Here is a 20,868-nt window from a genome sequence, read left to right on the forward strand (position 1 = left end):
CATTTTGTATTTATATATACAAAATAGTTAGGATAAATTTACAGCTACTTTCACTTAGCTCAATGAGAAGAAAGAGGTGTACTAACAGTGTTTGGACCGAATATCCTGTCTGCTTCTTGTACTATGGATAACCACTAAGAAGATAACAATGTGCGGTGTATTGGCTATCAAAACTGTCCTATTAGCTGTGAAACTGTCTCATATTTATTTCTCAATAAAAAAAATATATATATATGGCTAGTGTGGGTGTCCACAAGAAAAATTTATCGCAGGCAACATTTCTCACACCTACGTGGCCAGGGAATTTTTTCCCGTGGAGCAGCTCTTCAACTGGTGTTGTGTGGGATGTGCATTGGGAAATAGAGGATTAGGATCGTTGAACTCCTCTCCTGTTACACAGTGCCAAGAGATGGAAACTGGGGAGATGATTCTTAAATGATAATATCTTCTTTCTTCCTTTTATCGCTATAAAAATTAAAAGTCATTACTAGACCAGTGTGCCGTGCCGACCCTGCCCCCGGGGAGTGCTGAGAGGGCGATTGAGACTGGGCATGATAGCGGTGCCTGTAATCCCAGCGCTTGGGAGGCTGAAAACAGGAGAATCATTATGAGTCCAATCTACGGAGTGAGACCCTATACACCCTGTACTAAATACATTTTAAAAAAGTAATTAGTAGATTAAGTTTAGCTTTGAAAATAGGAATAAGTCACCCAACTTTCACCACTTTAAGGTGTTCCTCTATGTCTTTTCTGAATCTATACATCTCCAAGTGTCTATCCATAGGGATAGCCATATATCACTTAAGACATTCAGACCTGGGATAAACATGTTGCGTATGTCCTCTCATTGAATCCTCACAGCAACTCTGGAAGCTAGCAAATACACTTGCCATATGAGACACTAGGAAACCGAGGCTCAGAGAGGCCATGCCTCATCTCAAAGTTCCGCAGCCAGTAGGTGACTGAGAAATGAAACACAGCTACTCCTGGCTCCATACACTATGTGTTCAAGCTCTGATGAGCTGAAGTACTTATTTTAGAACCTGGAGGGGCTGGTGAGATGGTTCAGTGGTCTAAAGCACCTACTTAGAACAAGTTAAACTAAGCAAAACACAGGGACCGTGGTTCAATCCCCCAGCACCACATGCCAGCCAGCCCCGCCCCCTGGTGGGCTGAGCTGGCCACACACACACACAAAATAAATAAATAAATATTTAGAACCTGGAGAATAAAAATGTATCTTGAATTTACTACCAGAGAGTTGACGTCTCCTCTTGGATCATCACGCAGCTCAGTTGTCTGTTGAGTGACCAAAGAGCATTCCGAAACCTTTGCAGCTCTTTTTTTGTTCCCACCGCCCACCCTGGACTTCAAGTGGGGGTCACAGGGCTCTGCAGAGCATAACTCTAACTGCAGGACCATGTTGTTTTCGGTTTTATGTCTCTGTGATCTCTAATGTTGTAAGTACATTCAGAAATGATTGTGGCTTTTTCCTGAAGCCTCAACATTTCAAAAAGTGATTTGTTTTGGTTGTGCTTTCGCCTCATGATTTCAAATATTAGGTTACTTGGTTCAGGTGGTCTTATATTTCCCCCATAAATGTGTTTATGTCACCCCACAGACTTGAAGTTTAATTTCTAGGGTTATTTTTTCTTTTATTTCTTCATTTGATTTTTTCTGCAGGAGAAGAACTGAATTCTTTGAACTTGTCAGTAAAGGAGAATATGATTGGAACATCCAAAACCATCGTGATGTATTTCGGTAAGAAAAAGTTCTTGTTTGTGTTTTTATTTTCATTTTTATTTGAACACTCAGCTGCATTTTTCTGACAGTTCTAAGAGCATAGCAGTGATTTTTGAAGTAACAAGTCTTAGTCTACATTTACAACATCCCAAAAATTAGTTGAATAACTAGAGGCAAGATAAAAATGTCTCTTTTTGTCTTATAATTTGTTATATTTTTACCTTCTTTCAATAAACCTGCCTTCAGAATAAGACAGTGTTGTCCAGATTAACTCAGTTTCAAGCAGCTATGATTTCTTCATTTTCCTGGGGTCAGGAAAGAGTATGAAGCTGGTGTTGAACTTACTATATAGCCCAGGCTGGCCTCGAACTTGTGGCAATCCCCCTGTCGCAGGCTCCTGAGGGATTACAGAAATGTGCCACCATGCCTGATGGAAAGAGATTTCTTAACCGAGAATTCATTGTTACCCAAGCACAAAGAAAAGTGGGGCATTAATTCTATTTTTCTTTAGAGACAATAGACTCTGGGAATAGCAAACCAATTGGATTTTTGTTTTGTTTCATTTTGTTTTTTAATTGAACTCAGGCCCTTGCACTTGCCAGGGAAGTGCTTATTCCACTGAGCCATCTCCCCAGCCCCCCATTTGGAATTATTTTGACAATGGAAGTAATGAGTCTGTTCTAAACTTCATATGGCACTTGTTTAGACAGGCCAGCAGCAAAGCATAGTTGTCACAGGGCACCTTCCATAGCCCTCCAGAATCCCAGGCTCCATTCCTCCTCATTTCACCCCTCCCCCTTCTGCCTCACAGGCCTACCTCACAGGTTCACCTCACTGGCCCACCTCACAGGCCCATCTCAAAGGCCCACCTCACTGGCCCACCTCACAGGCCCACCTCACTGACCTACCTCACTGGCCCATCTCACAGGCCCACCTCACTAACCCACCACACAGGCCCACCTCACTGACCCACCTCACTGGCCCACCTCCACAGACCCACCTCACTGGCCCACCTCACAGACCCACATCACTGACCCACCTCACTGGCCCATCTCATAGGCCCACCTCACTGGCTCACCTCACTGGCTCACCTCACTGGCCCACCTCACTGGCTCACCTCACTGGCCCACCTCACTGGCTCACCTCACTGGCCCACCTCACAGGCCCACCTCACAGGCCCAGACCTGCTGACTCAGTTTTTTACTCTCACACTGCCAGGGTTACTGAGAGGTTTGTGAGACTAGGGTTAGAGCACTCAGTGTCTGCAGGACAGCCAGACAGCCACTGGACTCTCTCTAAGATGAAGTCCCCTCACAGTCCCCATATCTGCTATGTAAAACATCTATACCAACCTGAAACATGGGGCTTTGCTGTGCTTCCCGTCCACTCTCGCCTCACTCATCATTGACCGAGGTCCTCTCACCAAAGCACCTTAGACATCTGCCTCTCCTCTCTAATATTGCTTTCCTTCACCCCAGGAGTGGGGGAGGGGAGCGCAACCTTCTTTTCTTCAAGACCTCCACCTCCACCACGCCCTAATTCCATGGCCTCAACTACCCAGACATTCCTTTAACCCCTCTGTATCAATTATTGGTTTGGCTTCCATTTTCAAAATCCAGTTTTTAGGCCCTTATGACCTTTCTAGACTTAAAAACAAGTTTCTACTTCCTTAAGCAACACATCATCCCTGAAACTACCCTTCCCCAGGTGCCATTTTGGTTCTCTCCCTCACTTCACTTAGCATACCCATCTTCATGCAAAGGAGTTTTTATATAATTTTTGGGTAATAAAAATAATGGGTGATAATATAATGGGTGATAATATAATGGGTAATAATATAATGAAATAAATCATTGGGGCTATATTCCCAATCTCCTTCGCACTTCACCCTCAATTCTTAGAAGGGTTGCACAGCCAACCTTTCCTATCAATGTACTGTGTCTTTCCAGATGTTTGCTGAAGTGTTTACATGTCTGTGTTCCCTTAGGAGAAATATCATTTAGAGTAAAATAGTTTTTGTTCATCTGAACATTGAGCATATATTTAAATGACAACCTGTGCTTGCTTTTCCACTTAACCATGTGCCTGGTAGTTTTTCTCATGTCCCTACCTCACTGTTTTTCTCATCGCATAGTAATTCAGGTATGGAGTGACCACAGAGTGTTTATCCATTCCTCCACTGAGGAATTAAGCCTGTGTCACATGATTTCTGCTTGTGAAAGTCACTGATAACCTCCCAGTAGCAAACACTACAGTCTTTGTTCTCTTTAGCCTTCTCAGTCGTGTTATGGTCCTTAATTACATTGACCTGGCCTTTTTTAGCTGTCCCTTAAGCCTTAGTGTCTGCAAAGCCAAGCTGTCCTAGAATTTCTGCTTCTTCCAGAATGCTCCTTCCCTGCTTTGTCCCTCTGGTCCTTCTTCACCTCTCTGCAGGCAACAGTCCCCAAAGGTCCTACATTCAGTTCTCTTTGCCTGATCCTCAGCAGCCTCATCATCTTCTCAACAACTTCCACCTTGTGTCCTGCCCCTGGTCTCTCTCATGGGATCAACTACTAAAATGCCAGTTCATGCTGTGTTTCCACCTGGGTGTTTTCCTGCAGAGGTTTTCCAGATTTTTGGCAGAGAACCCTCTCAGGAAGAACTGTTTCACTTGGAAACACAGAATATAAAAATAGATCTGTATAAAAATAGCTCAGTAGGGCTGGCCAGATAGCTCAGTGGACTAAAATGCCTGCTTAGGCAGACTCAGGAACTGGGGCTCAGTCCCTGGCCTGATGTGCTGGCCCTGCCCTAGGGCAAGTGGAGACAGTGATTAAGACTGGGCGTCGTGGCATGCACCTGTAATCCCAGCACTTGGGAGGCTGAAAACAGGAGGATCAGTAGGAGTCTGATCTGTGTAGTGAGACCCTATAGGCCCTATACTAAATACATTTTAAAAAAAATAATAATAATAGAGCTGTGCCCAGCGCTCTCCTATGCCGCCAGATCTGGCCTCGCAGCCTCCTTTGTTCATGGTGAGACTCTGACCATGCGTAGCACCAAGGGCAGAGCTCAGAGGAGCACTGTCTGTAGAGAAGCGAAGAATAGTGATAAGACCAGCCAAAAGTCAGCTTGCTGTTTATCACTGCCATGTGCCAGCAACTCTAGACAAAGTCAGCTATGACCTGCTCCTCCCTGGAGAAAATCTTTTGTTGGTATAAACTCTAAACAATTGCCGAGGTTACTGTTAAGGATCAAATTAATTTTCATGAAAGTTTCAATTTAGCACATGCTTCTTGCTTACCCTTGCACTGAACACATATTGCAAAATAAGCTGAAACTAAGACTGCCCAGGTACCCAGCTGGCCCTGCAAGGTGGGCTCTGTGATGCGTGTTCAAGGATCATTTCTGTTTGGAGGCTTCTAACCCAGTGTGGGTGTAGTTCCCCCCACCCCAGCCTGCAGAACTTCACACCCCTGCTTTCCAAGACATACAGAATAAGCAACGATTGCACCATGCGGGAAAGATGAAGAAGCATAACTTGAGCATTTTATGTTTTGTCATTTCCAATCACCGTTTGTGATTTTTGTTCGTGTTCAAAATTTATAGCAGTGAAACAGCATGCAAACCAAAACGTGTAATTTTTTTGTGGTCAGCACAAATTTCAATTCCTATATGAAATATTTACTGAATTTGGGTATCCTACATCTTTAAAATGAAAGTTTATTCCTTTAAATTGCTCTAGAAACTCCACATCTTGCAGAGGTAAGATCTAAAAAATATGACAACTGCAGGCATCCTTCCACTCTTCCTCTATAACCTTCCACCCTTTCCCTGCCCTTCCTAGTTTTAGGCTTTTATCAAACCCCTCTCCTTCCTGCTCCTTTCCTTCCCTCCTTCCACTCCTTCAAAGCATCTTCACATCCTCTACCTGTAGTTTTCTTCTTAAAGGTATAACCAGGTCTTGCTTGCATCACCAACTGGATGATTCCCCAGCCCTGACTGACTCCCAAGGGCCTATCAGCCATTCCACTCATCCTACTTCCCTTTCTCTTCCATCCTCCTCTGATAGACTCTCTGTTTCACTGTGGCGTATCCTTTGGAGGATGGATTCTTCTGACTTTATGAATTCTAAGTCTGCCTTTGGCATTTCCTGCTGTATAACTGTGGGAAAGTTACTTAGCCTCTCTGAGCCATCACTTTTGTACCTGTAAAATGGAGATGATAATAGGATCCTTACCTCATATAAAAACTATAGCTGTCACCCTGAAGTACTGAAGTAGCTGCCAAATAAATGTGAGCTGTTAGAATTATTGTTAACCTGAACCCCGAGCAATTACTCAATAAACTTGTTGACCAACCAATTAACTTCCTCAAGGAGACTCTACAGATCTTCTCCCCTCAGGCATGGGTAGAGCCTAAGATGAGAGACCTTGGAGTAGATGGAGACGGAGTCTGGCAAGTTTGGGAGAAATGAAGTCCTGAATCTTTTACTTACCTTAGGAAAATCTCTCTATCTTTCTGATGACTTATTTATATGCAAGAATAATATCACCTGCCTCTGAGGGACATGAGAAGGATTCATTTAGCTAGTGTTAGGAAAGTACTCAGCACAGGAGAAGGCACCCAATGAGCACTGTCCAAAGACTTGGGTTTTGTTTGTTTGTTTTTATATTTTAGGGAAGGGTCTACAGGGTGTTCAGGGTCTCACTATTAGATTGGACTCCTAGTGATCCACTTGTTTACAGCCTCCCAAGAGCTGGGATTACAGGCTTACACTACCACACCCAGTCTTAATTGCCATCTCAGCACACCCTAGGGGTTGGGGGGACTGCGATGGCATGGCAGGCTCAGGGATCCAACTCCCAGCCCCTGCGCCTGCTTGCAGGCACTTTAATCCACTGAGCTATTTGCCCGGCCCCAAAAAACTTGTTATGGAAGTTTAAAACTGAAGAAAAGACTGATGTGTCTCTTTGTATAGCTCTTAACACAGGGATGTTTGGAGTTAGATGTATCTTGAAAGTTGCTCTGACTCAGAGGGTTTCTGATGCTTAGGGCTGCCCAGTTGTGCCCTGAATGGCCTGTTGTTGCCTGGGACTCTGTCGGATTTGCTGGAGGGGTTTCCTGAGGAAACTACACAAACCTCCTGGGAAGACACCCTTCCACCATCTGGGCAGCAGACGTGTCTCTGAGATGAGATCCAGCAGGGTATAAAATGTCAACACCTGACAGCAGGAATGCTCCCTCTGACTCTGGCAACCTCTTTCTCCCAAAAACCATCCTCCAAGATGGGACTTCCCAGCTCGAGCCCTGAATTACTTTTCATCACAAACTGTGCTCTCAGTACAAAGAAAGCAGACCTGGGACAAAGTGTGTGCCTTACTTTTCCTCTTTCCCGTAACGCTGAGTTATAAGCTATATACAATTTGAATTACTCCCGGTGTTTCCAAGGTTCAGTGTGAGTCCTAGTTAAATTTGTTCCTCAGAAATCTGATTGAGATCATTCCTGTGCTTTCTTACGTGCTCAAATTAATGAAAGCTGTAGCCGGGTATGTTTCTTCTTCATAATGCTTATAAAACATGATGGGAGCCAGGTAGTAAACTGGAAGGAAACGGTGTGGCTCTCACCCATAAATCCTAGCTCTGTGGAGCCCATGAAATGAGGGCGCTCCTTATGTGGCATGTGCCTCGCCTCTGATAGGGGTTTTCTTCCATCCCCATCAATCAGCAGTAGGTGGGTAAATAGATTCATCAGCCATGTATATAATGCTCTATACTGATTCCCCTGCTTACAGTTTTTTTTTTTCAGATCACATTGTCCATTATAAATTATTTTAAACAGAGCTTGCGTGGCTCAGGTATAGAGGAAGCTGCGCGTTGCCTTCTGAATTTGCTGCTGGCAAAACAAAAGGGCCACCAGAGGCTGTGTGAGAGCTCTGTCTTTTGAAACAGAGTGGCCGCATGATGGAGATGCCTGACAGGGGAACTATAAACAGTCCTGCCCTTGTTGAGGGAAAGAAGATGTGAGCCGGCTGGCTTCGTTTCCATTTTATTTATTTATGTATCTAGGACGGGTTTGTTTAGGAATGCAACAAAAGATTATTCAGGCAGTTTTGTTCGGTTCTGTTTTTCAGATCAATGTTAATGACAGCCTGTGACCTTGGAGCCGTGACCAAACCGTGGGAGATCTCGAGACAGGCAAGTGGTGATTAATGGCGCAGCTCGGCAGAGGAAGGGCTGGGGGCGGGGCTATTCCCAGAGCCCCGGCTGCAGCGCGAAACCCTCCTCAATTTGCATCAGTATTAACGTGGTGTAAAAGAACAGCGCCAGGCTCAGCCGCAACATGGTTTATTACAGGGCCTTTTCTTCATTGTGCTTCCGCGGAGCAGTAGTATTTCTCACACTAAGATTTTTGGAATGTGCTAAATCTGAATAATATTTTGAACGTTTCTTAAGGCGAGCATTTCAAAGACAGTGTTTTTGAATAATTAATGCCTTAGCGCAAGATCCTGCTTTTCACATCTGAATAATAAAAGTAAATTTTATCTTTTCAGTACAAGTACAGCATAGACATCAGAGGTCTCTGTGGCCAAAGGGTACAGTATTCAATTTAGTTTAAACCCACAAATAATGCCTTTTATACCTGTGAGGTTACTGCCCCCAAACATTAGTTTTACAGCAACAATAGTTTTCAATCAAGTAAGTACCTAACTCAAGACCCTTGATTACTGGTAGTTTTCAGGGATTGGTAGCTCTAAATTTATTCTCTTTTATTTTTGAGAAATCTCATTATGGGGCTCAGGTTGGTCTGGGTCCCAGGGTCCTCCCACCTCAGTCTCTGGAGTACTGAGACTAGTTATAGGGCCAGCTCTATAAGTTTCATGAGGTACCTACTCATAGGGACTGTGGGTTCAGAAACAACAATTCAGTGTCTTAATTCTTGACATTTTAGGAAAAATAACATATGCTTGTATATCAATAAATAACTGAAAGACTGGACGTGGTGGTGTATGCTTGTCATCCCAGCATTTGGGAGGCTGTAAACAGGCAGATCACTATGAGTCTGATCTAGTAGTGAGACCCTAAGCACCCTGTAGACCCTGCCCTAAAATTAAAAAAAAAAAAAAAAAAAAAAAAAAAAAAAAAATGGCCCATTTAAGGGGCCAGGGAGATAGCTCAGTAGAATAAGCACTTGCCTGGCAAGTACAAAGGCCTGAGTTCAATCCCCAGCTCCGCCAAAATAAATAACTGCTTTGTGTTTTGTGTATATTATCTCATTTGATCCTTTAAAAGAAAAATCCTTGGGGCTGGGGAGATGGCTCAGTGGAGTAAGCACTTCCCTGGCAAGCGCAAGGACCTGAGTTCAATCCCCGGTTCCGCAAAAAAAAAAAAGAAAAATCCTTTGGGGCTGGCCATATAGCTCAGTGGACTAAAGCCCCTGCTTAGGGAAGCGCAGGGATCGGGGTTCGATCCCCGGCGTGCCGTGCCAGCCTGCCCCCAGGGTATACTGAGACGGCAACTGATATGGGACATGGTAGCACGCCTGTAATCTCAGCACTTGGGAGGCTGAAAACAGGAGGATCACTATGAGTCTGATCTGTGTAGTGAGACCCTGTAGACCCTGTACTAAATACATTTAAAAAAAAGAAAAAAGAAAAATCCTCTGAAGTAGGTATAGCTAAGAACGGCCATGTAAAAATATCAAGTCCTAATCCCTGAATCCTGCAAACATTACCCTAGGAGGAAAGGGTATCTTTGCGAGTATGATTAAAGCACTGCTAGGGATCCAACAGAGATTATTCTGGATTATCCTCACAGGTCCTAAATCTAATCACTATGTCCTTAAAAGAGAGAACCTGGGATCACATGTTCAGAGAAGAGAAGGCAGTGTAAAAGTAAGGCAGAGATTGGACAGACATGGCCATGAGACAAGGAATACTGGCGTCCATCAGAAACTGCCAGGACCTAGGAACACACTTTCTCTTTAAGCCTCCAGAGAATCCACAGCTACAGTGACACCAGGACATCGGCCCAGGGGACTGATGTAGAACTCCTGGTCCCCAGTATTATGACAGAATACATTCCTGTTGTCTTGGCCACCAAGTTTGTGGTAATTTTTGGTGGTTTTAGAGAATAAGAACAGTTACTCTCCCTGTCTCACCAGTGAAAAAGATGAGACTTAAAAGGATAAGTACCCTGAGGTCCTCTAACCAGTAGGAGGTAGAGCTTAGATAAATCCTAGCACATTAGCTGCCCAGCCTCTGTTCTTTATGACGTTTTGTGCTTTCCTACATAGGAGACATCAATCAGTATTTTTAAATGATGCAAAATGTGTCCATAGAGTAGACTACAATAACGCTAGAACCCAAACCTCAGTGGCTTAAAATACCAATATTAATTGCTCATGAACCTGTGCATGTAGGGTTGGGAGGTTCCTCCTCGTCCTTGTGTTGGACTGGACTGATGGATCACCCCTGTCTGAATCATTCTGACAGAGGATGCAGGTCGTCTTGCACTGACAATTCCATGCCCGCTTCCACAGTTCATTGGTCTGACCTGGTCACATAACCCACTCTGCTGTCATACTGGGTAATCCTTTCACGCACCTAGCAAGCAGAAAGCCAGAGATAGTTGGTGAAATCATCACTACCACAGTTTGCTCATCTAATCCCCAAGCTTGTTCTCCACCAACCTCGCAGACAAAATATACTCATCCTGTAGCCAAAGGGGGGAAAAAAAACCACCAAATGTTCCTTTAGTTGTGGCATCAAACTCAAAACCCAGAATTTCTACCTGCGGTGTGCCCATTTGTACAACAGGTCTGGATGCAAATTAAAGTCCTGCACATATCCATGATAGTGATTAACCACACTGAGAACACAGTGAACACCATTTCTAGCACTCTCTCACTCAGAGGGGAGAAATGAACGACATTTGGTAGGTAGTGGGCCGTGGCAGCTCCAAAGCCCCACTGGCGGCACTGTGAGGGCCCTTCACACTGCGGTGGTCACGATTCCTGGGAGGTACTTCCCACTTCATTATTTTCTAAGGTCTCTGGATTCTCCCTGGGAAATTGCTCCTCTACTGTTATCCTCCTTGGCATTATCTAAAGGTCATGCAGCTTTCTCAGACTGCTGCCCACCCAAAGAAAGCTGAGGGGCCAGGGCTTACTTTACATAGTTATACGCTGGTGGCTTCTTTAGCTTTAAGATGCTCTTAAATGTCATTCAGATTTCTATCTCCAATTCTCATTTCCACTTGCCAATAACCAGAACTATGGTTCTCTTTTATACAAGCACCTTATATTGTCTGTTACTCTTTGCTTCCTTACATTCAAGAATAAAGAAATACAGTAAGCATATTTCTTTCTGTCTGTCTTTGTTTGCATGAGTTACTTTCCAGTATCATGGGTCTCATAGGCTTCACTAAGAAAACCATGTCATTAAATCATTTCTTTGAGCCATTTTTGTCCAATTTAAAAAAATTATGCATTGCCTAGTTATTTAACAGTTTTTAACTGTAGATGTGCAGGCCATACCCTTAATTGTATTCTTATTCAAGATTAAATCTTAATTGACCGCTGTCACTTAAAGCAGACCATAATTTTAATTTTTATGGTTTAGAGTTGAGGTGTAGCTTCACCTTCCAAGTTTACAAGACTTTAAATTTTTCTGTTCTTTTTCAGCCTTAGTTATAAACCTGCTGATCTTTTTCAAAGATCAATTCCAGTAATATGTATATAAACAGTCAATAGAAATCATTGCATGCTGTGAACATTTGTTTTCCAATCTCTTCTCCTAATGCCGTAAATTCATTAAGAACATTAGCTTTGTTTCAGAGATAATTTACAAAATTATGTAACTTAGTTTGTCATCTTAATCTGATGTTAGCCGTCAAAGGAATGCCACATATTTTTGGGTCATTTTCTTTCTTATCCTTTTAAAAAATTATCAGCACCTAGCTTCCTTACCATCTTTTCAATTAGTCAGGGTTAGGCCCAGCTTTGCTGTTTAACAAATGTGTCCTGAAATTTCAGTTGCTTAACATAAGTAGAAGTTTATTTCTTGCCTACCTCACAGTCTAATTCAGTCAGGCAATTTTCTTATAAAGCTCTTTCCAACATGAATACTGATTTCATTTCCAGTGTGACATATTTGAAGTCACCAGGAGTCACATAAAGTTGTGTGACTGAGAAGCCATGTGACTCTGCAGCATCTTTCAACATCTGTGCCTGCCATGTCAGAGGTAGAGCTAGAGAGTGCACTGCAGAGAAGAAACAGGCAGCTTTGCCTCTTAGCAGGAAAAGCATAGTGCTGGGGTGGCTGCTGTGACAGGGCTGACAGGGGCGCAGGGCTAGAGGTAGAAGGAAGTCAGGAGAGTTGGGAGAAAATAGAGACTGAAAAGGGAGTGTTATAAGGCATGAGGACCCTTCCGAGCCCCTGGTGAAATAGCACATCAAAAAGTAAAGGTGCACTGGTCCACTTGCGGCAGGGAAGTGAAAAGGTGTTTGGAAAGAACACAATTTCCCCACTGATAGCTTCGATCAACTGGGAGGACCCACCACCAGGTAGGTGGTCTTCTCGGTCTCAGATATAAACAGTAGTATTTTTGTTAGGAAGTGACATTTGCTGATAAGTGTGGAAACATAAAAGCTCAGGGAAATAAAACATGAAGACATGTTTTTGCAAGTGCTTCCATCAGAAATCTTGTCATAGGTCTAAGCTGGAAATCTCATTCAGGTTTACCTCCAAATTGAGTAGTTTAGTTTAAACTTATACTCACTTCTTGGTTTTATAAGCATTTGGAACAAACAGTATAGAGTCTCATTTTATTTTAAAACTACAAATGCATTTCTTTTTTTTTTTTTTTTTTTTTTTTTTTTTTTTTTTTTTTTTTTTTTTGCGGAACCGGGGATTGAACTCAGATTCTTGCGTTTGCCAGTCAAGCGCTTATCCTACTGAGCCACCTCCCCGGCCCCTACAAATGCATTTCTAACTTTCTGGATGTTGATTTGTAGGTTTTTTCTCAAAACTATTTTTCCCCGGGTTTATCCCACTTATTCTTCCTCACAAACAAGACCTGAAGTGTGTAGGTTTCCCCAGTGGTTCCCCCTAGGCCTGATTAACATCTTAATTTCCTTCTTTAATAAAAATTTCAATCAGGAGCCACTTAATATTCATGGTGGAAATTTTAAGTATTAAAACAGGGGTATAAGTGAAGCTGTGCAAAATGCACAGGTGAGGCACCCAGCACTGTGTTAGGAAGAGGACAGAAAGATTTTGTTTTCATGTCTGCTTTCCAGGGACTACGGACCTGCACAGGACTCCTACTTGGGGTGCCTGATATGCAGTTACATTCCTTAACATAAAAGGCTCAGCCTCAGAGCAAGCAGAGAGAGAGTTCTGGGCACTGAATTAATGAGCTAGACCCTCAGGGGACCATTTCTTCTTTACAGGCAAGGCCACGGAAAAGAGAGAGGCCAGGAGTGCTGCAAGGAAACATAGTGGCAGAGGCCACAGACAAGTGAAACTCCAGTGGCCAGAGGGTGATTCCAAATACTTTGAAGTCGTTAAATTCTTGATGAGAACCCATGTTTATTAGAAATATGAACTTAATGGATGCACAATTTCTTTGTAAATGACTACATACTTGCTACACTCAGATTTGTGTGTGTGTGAGAAGGTTTGGTGTTGTGTTTACATTTTTCCTATGACCCGCCTCTCTAGCTACACCAGGTAAGTGATCTTGATTCCAGATACTTGACCAAACAAATGCACCTCACCTTTGCCAGATGTAAGAACCTGATATTTATAAGAGGGTGAAATGGAGGAAAATTAGTTTGAGTAGCCAGGTCTTCTTGCCATCATTGTCTAGAAATTCTTTTTCTACTTTTGTAAATCCAGCCAGTTCATGCAGAGATTTTCTAGAGGCTTACTATACTGTTACTGAAAAGTGTTGCTCAGCAGGCATCTGTTATATCAGCATGTTTCCCACAAACTACCCTGAGAAGTCTAGGCTGAGGGAAGAGAAAATAATTGCTCTGAATTGGGTGCTGATCCCTAATTTCACTAATGCATGAAAGGTATGAATGTAGAAGTTTCTGTGGTCCAAGCAAGTCTATTGTGCTTAGAGCAAAAACAGCCTACTGTAATTTTTTTTTTTGGCAGGACCAGGGATTGAACTCAGGCCCTTGTGCTTGCCAAGGAAGCACTTATTCTACTGAGCCATCTCCCCAGCCCACCCTACTGTAAATTAATGCTTTCAATACACAAGCAGCCCAAAGACGAGGTTCTTCAAACTGTAATTCATGACAAAGTCTGGTATGAGCAGGGAGCCTCTCATTAGTCCTACCTCTTGGTTACAGTAAGAAGCAGAGAGCAGGATATTCAGAGTGTGTACTTCCTAAGAGCAAAAGAATACCAGTGTTAGGAAGGGAAATATGGAGTGTTTGTGGTGGAATCTAAAAATACACGGCATAACTCTCCTCATTAAAAGCACATCGGTTTCATTGATTAAATTCTGTAATAGCATTAAACAGAAAAGGTTAATGTACTTCCTCATAAGCTTTTTAAATGATTGTGTTGAAGATAATCACCATGTCCATGAGCTAGAAATAATGTCTGAGTCTTGTGGCAAACTACACATAAATTAACATCTTCCTGTGTTGCAGGTGGCTGAGCTTGTAACCAGTGAGTTCTTTGAACAAGGAGATCGAGAGAGATCAGAGCTCAAACTCACTCCTTCAGTAAGTTCACCCTGTCATTATTAGGAATTTATCTTTAGAATGACATTTTTCCATTGTTTTTTGTTTGTTTGTCTGTTTGTTTGTTTGCGGAACCAGGGATTGAACTCAGGCCCTTGCGCTTGCCAGGGAAGCGCTTATTCCACTGAGCCATCTCCCTGGCCCCAAAAATCCTTATCCATTGTTTTTTGGTTTTTTCTTAGAATGACATTTTTAAAAACCTCAAAATCACAATTTGAAAATGGGAAAGACTGGCAACAGATTTAAGGAAGAACTCCCCAAAGTTTAAACCTTTAATTAAACATACATACTAAATACCCTTCTACCAATACTCCGATTCCCAGGTTTCTGATTAAGAGCAGTAAGCTACTTAACAAGCGCTTCCTGAGCACCCACCATGGGACAAGTAGGCACAGGGGAGAGCACGCAGAGTGGAATCAGGATGGTTCACAGCTCAGTACCAGCGTGTCATATACGCCTGCTTTGGATTAGAAATATGGCAAAACTTTAAGGGCACAATGTCCACCCCTGAAGAGCTAGGGTTGATTTGCATTTCAAACTTACAAAATCCCAAAAGCAAATCATTTCAAACCTGTTTCTTTGTTTGTAAAATGGAAAGTTTCACCTAGGGAACTAAGTTCTGCCCATTGGTATGCTGTTTATGTGGGACTCACACATTCAATTATTTTTTTATTAATTTTACTGAGAAACAAATAGCAATGAGAGTTTCAAAACAGGTTAGTAGGACAGTTTCAATAATTAATACATTGCATATTGTTGTCTTCATAGTGGTTATTCATAGTACAAGATGTAAACATGATAGCCTGTCCAAACACTATTAGTACAAATTTTTCTTCTCATTGAATGAAGAGAAAGTAGCTATATATCTATCCTAACTATTTTGTATATACAGATACAAAACGGTCCTTCATTTATATCCCCTTCTTTAGTTTTGTCAGAGATGGGTATTCCATTGCCATTTAAATATTGTAGGTGCGTGAATTCAGCAAAATAATCCAATCAGTTATTATTTGGGAATGCTTGCCATAGGCTTGGGCTGCTGCTGTCCCTGCGCATCAGGACACAGAAGACATGGAGGCTTCAGTCAGCGCCCTCAGGGAGGGGGCAGCCTCTTTATTCTTAGTGAGTGATTAGCTAAAACTCTGGTCTGAAAGTGGTACAGAGTAGGGAAAGCCTGTTAGCACAGCAGAGTAGGCTCCGGGAAGCTCAAGGAATGCATCAGTTGTCAAGAATGCCTGTCCTTAAGGGTTCAGATCAACCAAGCCTTGCGCATTTGGAGCTATTTGGGTTTTGTTTTGTTTTGCAGAACTGGGGATTGAACTCAGGCCCTTGTGCTTGCCAGGGAAGTGCTTATTCTACTGAGTCATCTCCCTGGCCCCATTTGGAGCTATTTGTAAAATCTCTGCATTTTAAGGCACTCTCCCTTGTTGGCATTTAAAAGCAAGAGAAGGCAACAGAGCCATCTCCTAGCTTGATAGTTTCACCCATTTGAAGTTTGAACTCTTGGGGCTGGGGAGATGGCTCAGTGGAATAAGTGCTTCCCTGGCAAGCACAAGGGCCTGAGTTCAATCCCTGGTTCTGCAAAAAAAAAAAAAAAAATGAAGTTAGAACTCTCAACCCTACTCATTTTGACTATTTTTAAAAGTTGCTAACCCAGAAAAGGTCCAAAGATTATATCAATTGAACCACACATCAATTATTTTAGTTTTCAAAGAAACATCTTTTTATGCAGTGCTCAAAACATGCTTTATTCTTTTTGATGTTTTCAGCAAATTTGGTTCTAAAAATAAAGATACTAGATTATGATACTTGTAATTCATGTGTAAAACCTAGGACATACCTACTATATATATATATATATATATATATATATATATATATATATATTCCTTCCTTTTAAAATGTGTTTCAAAGACATACCCTGGAGGGCTTACAGTGCAGCCAGGCCACAGGTAACTTCATTGAATGAAAATACAAGTAACTGGCCAGGGCTGGTGAGCAGGCAGGTGCAGCAGTGCCCTGCTAAGGAGCTTTCATCTGTAGACTCAGATGAGGCATTTTCTGAAGATGTAAATTAAATTAATTTTGTGGTGGGAAAACAGCTTTAAATGCCACTCTTTGCTTATAAAAGGCTACTTAAGATAGCTGATGACCTGCCGTGGGAGGCAGGATGTACCTCATCTGTCCTTTTCCAGAAAGCTTTGGAAGAGTAGGCAACCGGAGCTAACACCTGCTGTGTTTACTACCCCTTTATTTTTAGGAGGAAAATTGTCCCAAAGCCCCATCAGATGCTGTGATCCTAGAGATCAAAGGCTAGTCTGGACCATCACCAGAGGACTGATATCAGAAGCAGCAATTCAGTAAAATATGCTGCAGCACCCCACGTGTCAAGTGTGACATTGGGCAGTATATTAAGAAATGGACAACACTGTATTTTCCCTACACTTTGGGACCTTGACAGCTGGTGGGGAAAGTAGACTAAGTAAATAATGATTAATACTGGATTACAAGATGCAAAAAGTTATAAAGGAAAAGCACAGGACAGGGTGATGTTTGCTTGTCTCTCACCGAGCATTTATTAAGAAGTTCAGAAATAAAATTATGGTCAACTGACTTCAACATGAGTGTCAAGACAGGGAAGTCAGGGGAACTTCTCAATGTGTAGCTCAGAAACAGCAGGCTATTCAAGGGCAAAAACAATGAGGTTGGTTTATTGTACCCCAAATAAACTCAAACTGGATCATAGACCTAAGTGTAACAACTAAAGCAATAAGACCCTTCAAAGAAAATACAGGGCAACTCTCTAGGCTTGTTTTATCCGTTGTATCTTAGACATGGTGCCAGATGTACAAGAGATAAATGATCAAATGGCCCAGAGATGTTATTGAGTCAAATTAGACTTCATCAAAATGAAATTGGACTTTATCAAAATGAAAAGAAAATTAAAGGAATTGAAAGAACAGTCTACAGAAGGGAGGACCAACTAGAATGCCAAAATGATACGGATGCCACACTTTATGTAGCAGAAAGACACAACCTACTCTAAGATAATAAGGCAAGGCAAGCCATGAGCAGGTTCTGCATTCTTCCAGATTGACAAGGCCTAAGGTAGTTCCTCAGGGCCTGGCCTCACTTTCTCAGCACACAGGGACTTTCCCTCTGCAGTGCAATTGGCTGCATTTGTGCAAGCCATCTATGTGCACTTTCTAGTTCCAACTGATGGTTTTCTCTGTCAAGTCTACCCAGCACAAATACATCACTTCTTTTTCTCAAAAATATACCTAAAATATTTCAGACATAACATCACAAACTTTATTTTTTTATTTTTTTAACATCATAAATTTTAAAGATTGAGAATGAAGGAGTGGCTCCTACCATTACTCATCTAATGATGGATAAATATTTGGGAATTTATTAATAACAGACTCGTTGAAAAATACATGCAAGAACTAAACTAACATTGCACCCTAAAACTTAATAACATGGTTTCAAATTTAAATTTTAAAATTTAAAGAATTTGTTCCCAATCTAACCCATTCTACCCCATTCTCTCACTATAGAAATAAAAGTCTGTATTATTTTTGTGGTGAAAAAATATTCCTCATTCTCCTTGACTTGTACCCAATTTCCAGTGACCTGATGACTTGATTTAGTAGCATTTACCTGAATCTAAAGACAGATTTTGGCCCCGAGGTGTTGTGTACTATAAAGTTCAAATAAATTCACCTACAAATCTCATAAAAACAGGAATACTTTATTTTTCATCTTAGATAAAAAGAAAAGAAAGTCATGTAAAGACTGATTGTGATTTGTGGAGTATTCACTTGGTAAAAATTGGACCACTGTGGCAAAGTGTTTGAATAGCACCTGTAAAATACTCCAGGGTGATAAAGTACGATTGTCCTTCTGCTTTCTAGGCTATTTTTGATCGGAACCGGAAAGATGAATTACCTCGGCTGCAGTTGGAGTGGATTGATAGCATCTGCATGCCTTTGTATCAGGTAATTGCTTATTTGGGAGCATCTGCACGTCCTGACTGAGCCAGAAAAGGAACAGCCTGTAAGGCTTTTCGAAAGCACTGGTTTTCAGAGATCTAGAGAATAGACATATGATGCTTAGATCCTGGCTGCATTTTGTCTTCTTTGAAGTGCTGACCCGAGTTGGAAACTAGAGACCTGAGTTCTCAACTGCTGCATAGGATGCACTCTCCATGGCCTAGTCTACCTCATATCAGAAATAATGAGGTCATCCTAGTATTTCCCAAATTGTGCCTTATGGAACACAAGTAGAGTCTAATACCCTATTCTCTTCAAAAACAGATCTCAGACCTAATAACTAAAATATTAAAATTTTGAAAGCTCAAAGATGTCATGCAGAAATTTACTGGACCATAACTCTGAATTTCTCAAACATGTTTGACCATAGAAATCTTCTTTAAATATTTATGATTTTATTATTTTTATTAATACCATGTGAGACATGAGGGCTCCATGAAGCTTGATTCCCTGCCCTGACCCCATGGCCTGGGCCAGGAGACTGACAGAAGCACTGTCTATGTGCAAAATTTGCCTCTTTCTGAGATGCATGTGGTGTTGTTCGACCATTGAATTATGAGCAAGGTATCCTAATGACTTCTAGCTCTGCTGCCTGGCATGCAGAACCTGCTCCTGGCAAGGAGACCAGTGTCAGCTTTGATGGTTCACACTCTACTTTTTGAGTACAGATTAGGGCTGGTATAACACTTAACAGTTTAGTGTGCATTGGCTCTTAATTCTGCTTCTAAGCACTTGCTTTCATTTGTAAAACCTGGTGAGTTCCTTACCCCCGACCTAGCTCAATCAGGCTGAGCTGCTTTTCTAACTTCAAAGGGAGAAGCGTGTAGGGAAAGCAAAATCTCTTTAGCTTCTCAGTCTGTATAACTCCATTAAGAGCACAGTATTGTTTTTTAAGGACCTCACAACCATTAAGTTTCAACTTAACGTATCTACTGCTTCATTTTCAGTACTGTTAGGAACTGCTGAGCCCTGTCACAGTACCCTGAAAACAAACAAGCAAATTAGAATATTGTCTTGAAGAAGAAAATGTAATTTTTAGTTACCATAAATAACAAAAGTAAATTCATTTTTTGTTTTATATGATCCATTAAATCCCTGATACATAAAATCAGCCAAATATAGTTTTTGAATCATCTAAGATAAATTATTTTAGTTCTAAATGATCATAATGTTCTTTTATTTAATAATGAAATATGAGCAAAAACTCAAGAATGATATATGCTTTATTACAACGGGATCATCAACTCTGTCTTCTGTTTGCTTTTCACCCCCCCTTGATGCTGCTAAAGAAGCTGGGCTCCATGGGCGAAGCCCACAGCTGCTGGGTCAGCTGTCTTGCTTGTAAATTGACCTTGACTACCCACAATGGATCATTTTTTAATGTTATTCCATTTCCTGTGCAAACTTAGGCAATAAATGGAAGAGTACATTATTCTGGCAGTAACTTCTTTTACTGGGAGTACAGCTTATAACTATGGAGTCTTGTATTTGTGGGGCTATTTAATATGGGATACTACTTGCAGAGCCCTATTGAAGTGAACTAAAATATCCACACTCTTCTTATGTGACTTGTTATTGTAAATGCCATAAAGGGTCCTCATGAACTTTGAATACCGATTTGTTTCATTACCAACTCACAACTATTTGGGCTTATCATATACTTCCTATGACATGCTTTGAAACCTTCAGGTTAAAAAAGAAGTTACTGGAAGTTAAACTGAAAATATCAAGGACTAATATTACTTTGCAATATTACATACCAGCCTGATTTTTAATATTTTACTCTAAATATACCTGCTATTTTGATCCCTAGAAAATTAACAGAGAAAGGCTAAGGCAGGTGATAGGTGATGCTCCTGCCAAATTAGAGCTGTGTTCTGCTCATCCATGACCTTGGTTTTGGTATAGTGGCCTTTTGACCTCTTCCCTCCAATTTTGGTGGCCATTTCTCCCACTGTTTTTCATCCCTGGGAAGAAATGTGTCATCCTCAAGGGACCCATGGAAAGATCTGTTTGCACATGTTCATAGTCATACTTACTGCTGGTATCATCCCATTTAACAAAGGACAAAGCCTTGCCTTTTTAAAATTTATCACCACTGAATTTTTAATTTCCTTGTTTCATCTGTAAATTTTTTACAAGGCTTTGAAATCCATGTTTGAAAGCATACACAAAATGGAACTGTGGTACGAGTTTAGATTGTCTCTTTATGGCCTATCTTGTTCCATCTCGTGCTATGGGGTTTTTCTTCCACCTATTTAATCAAATAATCTTCCAGCAATTGTTGAAGTGGCATCAGTCCCTGGGCAAGAATCACCAATAAGGGGA

General features: G+C 41.5%; 1 protein-coding gene across 1 annotated transcript in view; it reads left to right on the top strand.

The window, feature by feature from the left end:
* The window catches only part of Pde11a (phosphodiesterase 11A), a 535,125-nt gene that overhangs the window by 482,917 nt on the left and 31,340 nt on the right, over positions 1-20,868 (top strand). The window contains exons 16-19 of the mRNA XM_004634726.3: positions 1,684-1,761; positions 7,857-7,920; positions 14,393-14,467; positions 18,403-18,486. Of these exons, the coding sequence (XP_004634783.1) occupies positions 1,684-1,761; positions 7,857-7,920; positions 14,393-14,467; positions 18,403-18,486 (301 nt within the window). The remainder of the gene's footprint in view (positions 1-1,683; positions 1,762-7,856; positions 7,921-14,392; positions 14,468-18,402; positions 18,487-20,868) is intronic.

This window comes from Octodon degus, unplaced genomic scaffold (genome assembly GCF_000260255.1).
Source record: "Octodon degus isolate 3935 unplaced genomic scaffold, OctDeg1.0 scaffold00065, whole genome shotgun sequence".
Classification (NCBI taxonomy): Eukaryota; Metazoa; Chordata; class Mammalia; order Rodentia; family Octodontidae; genus Octodon; species Octodon degus.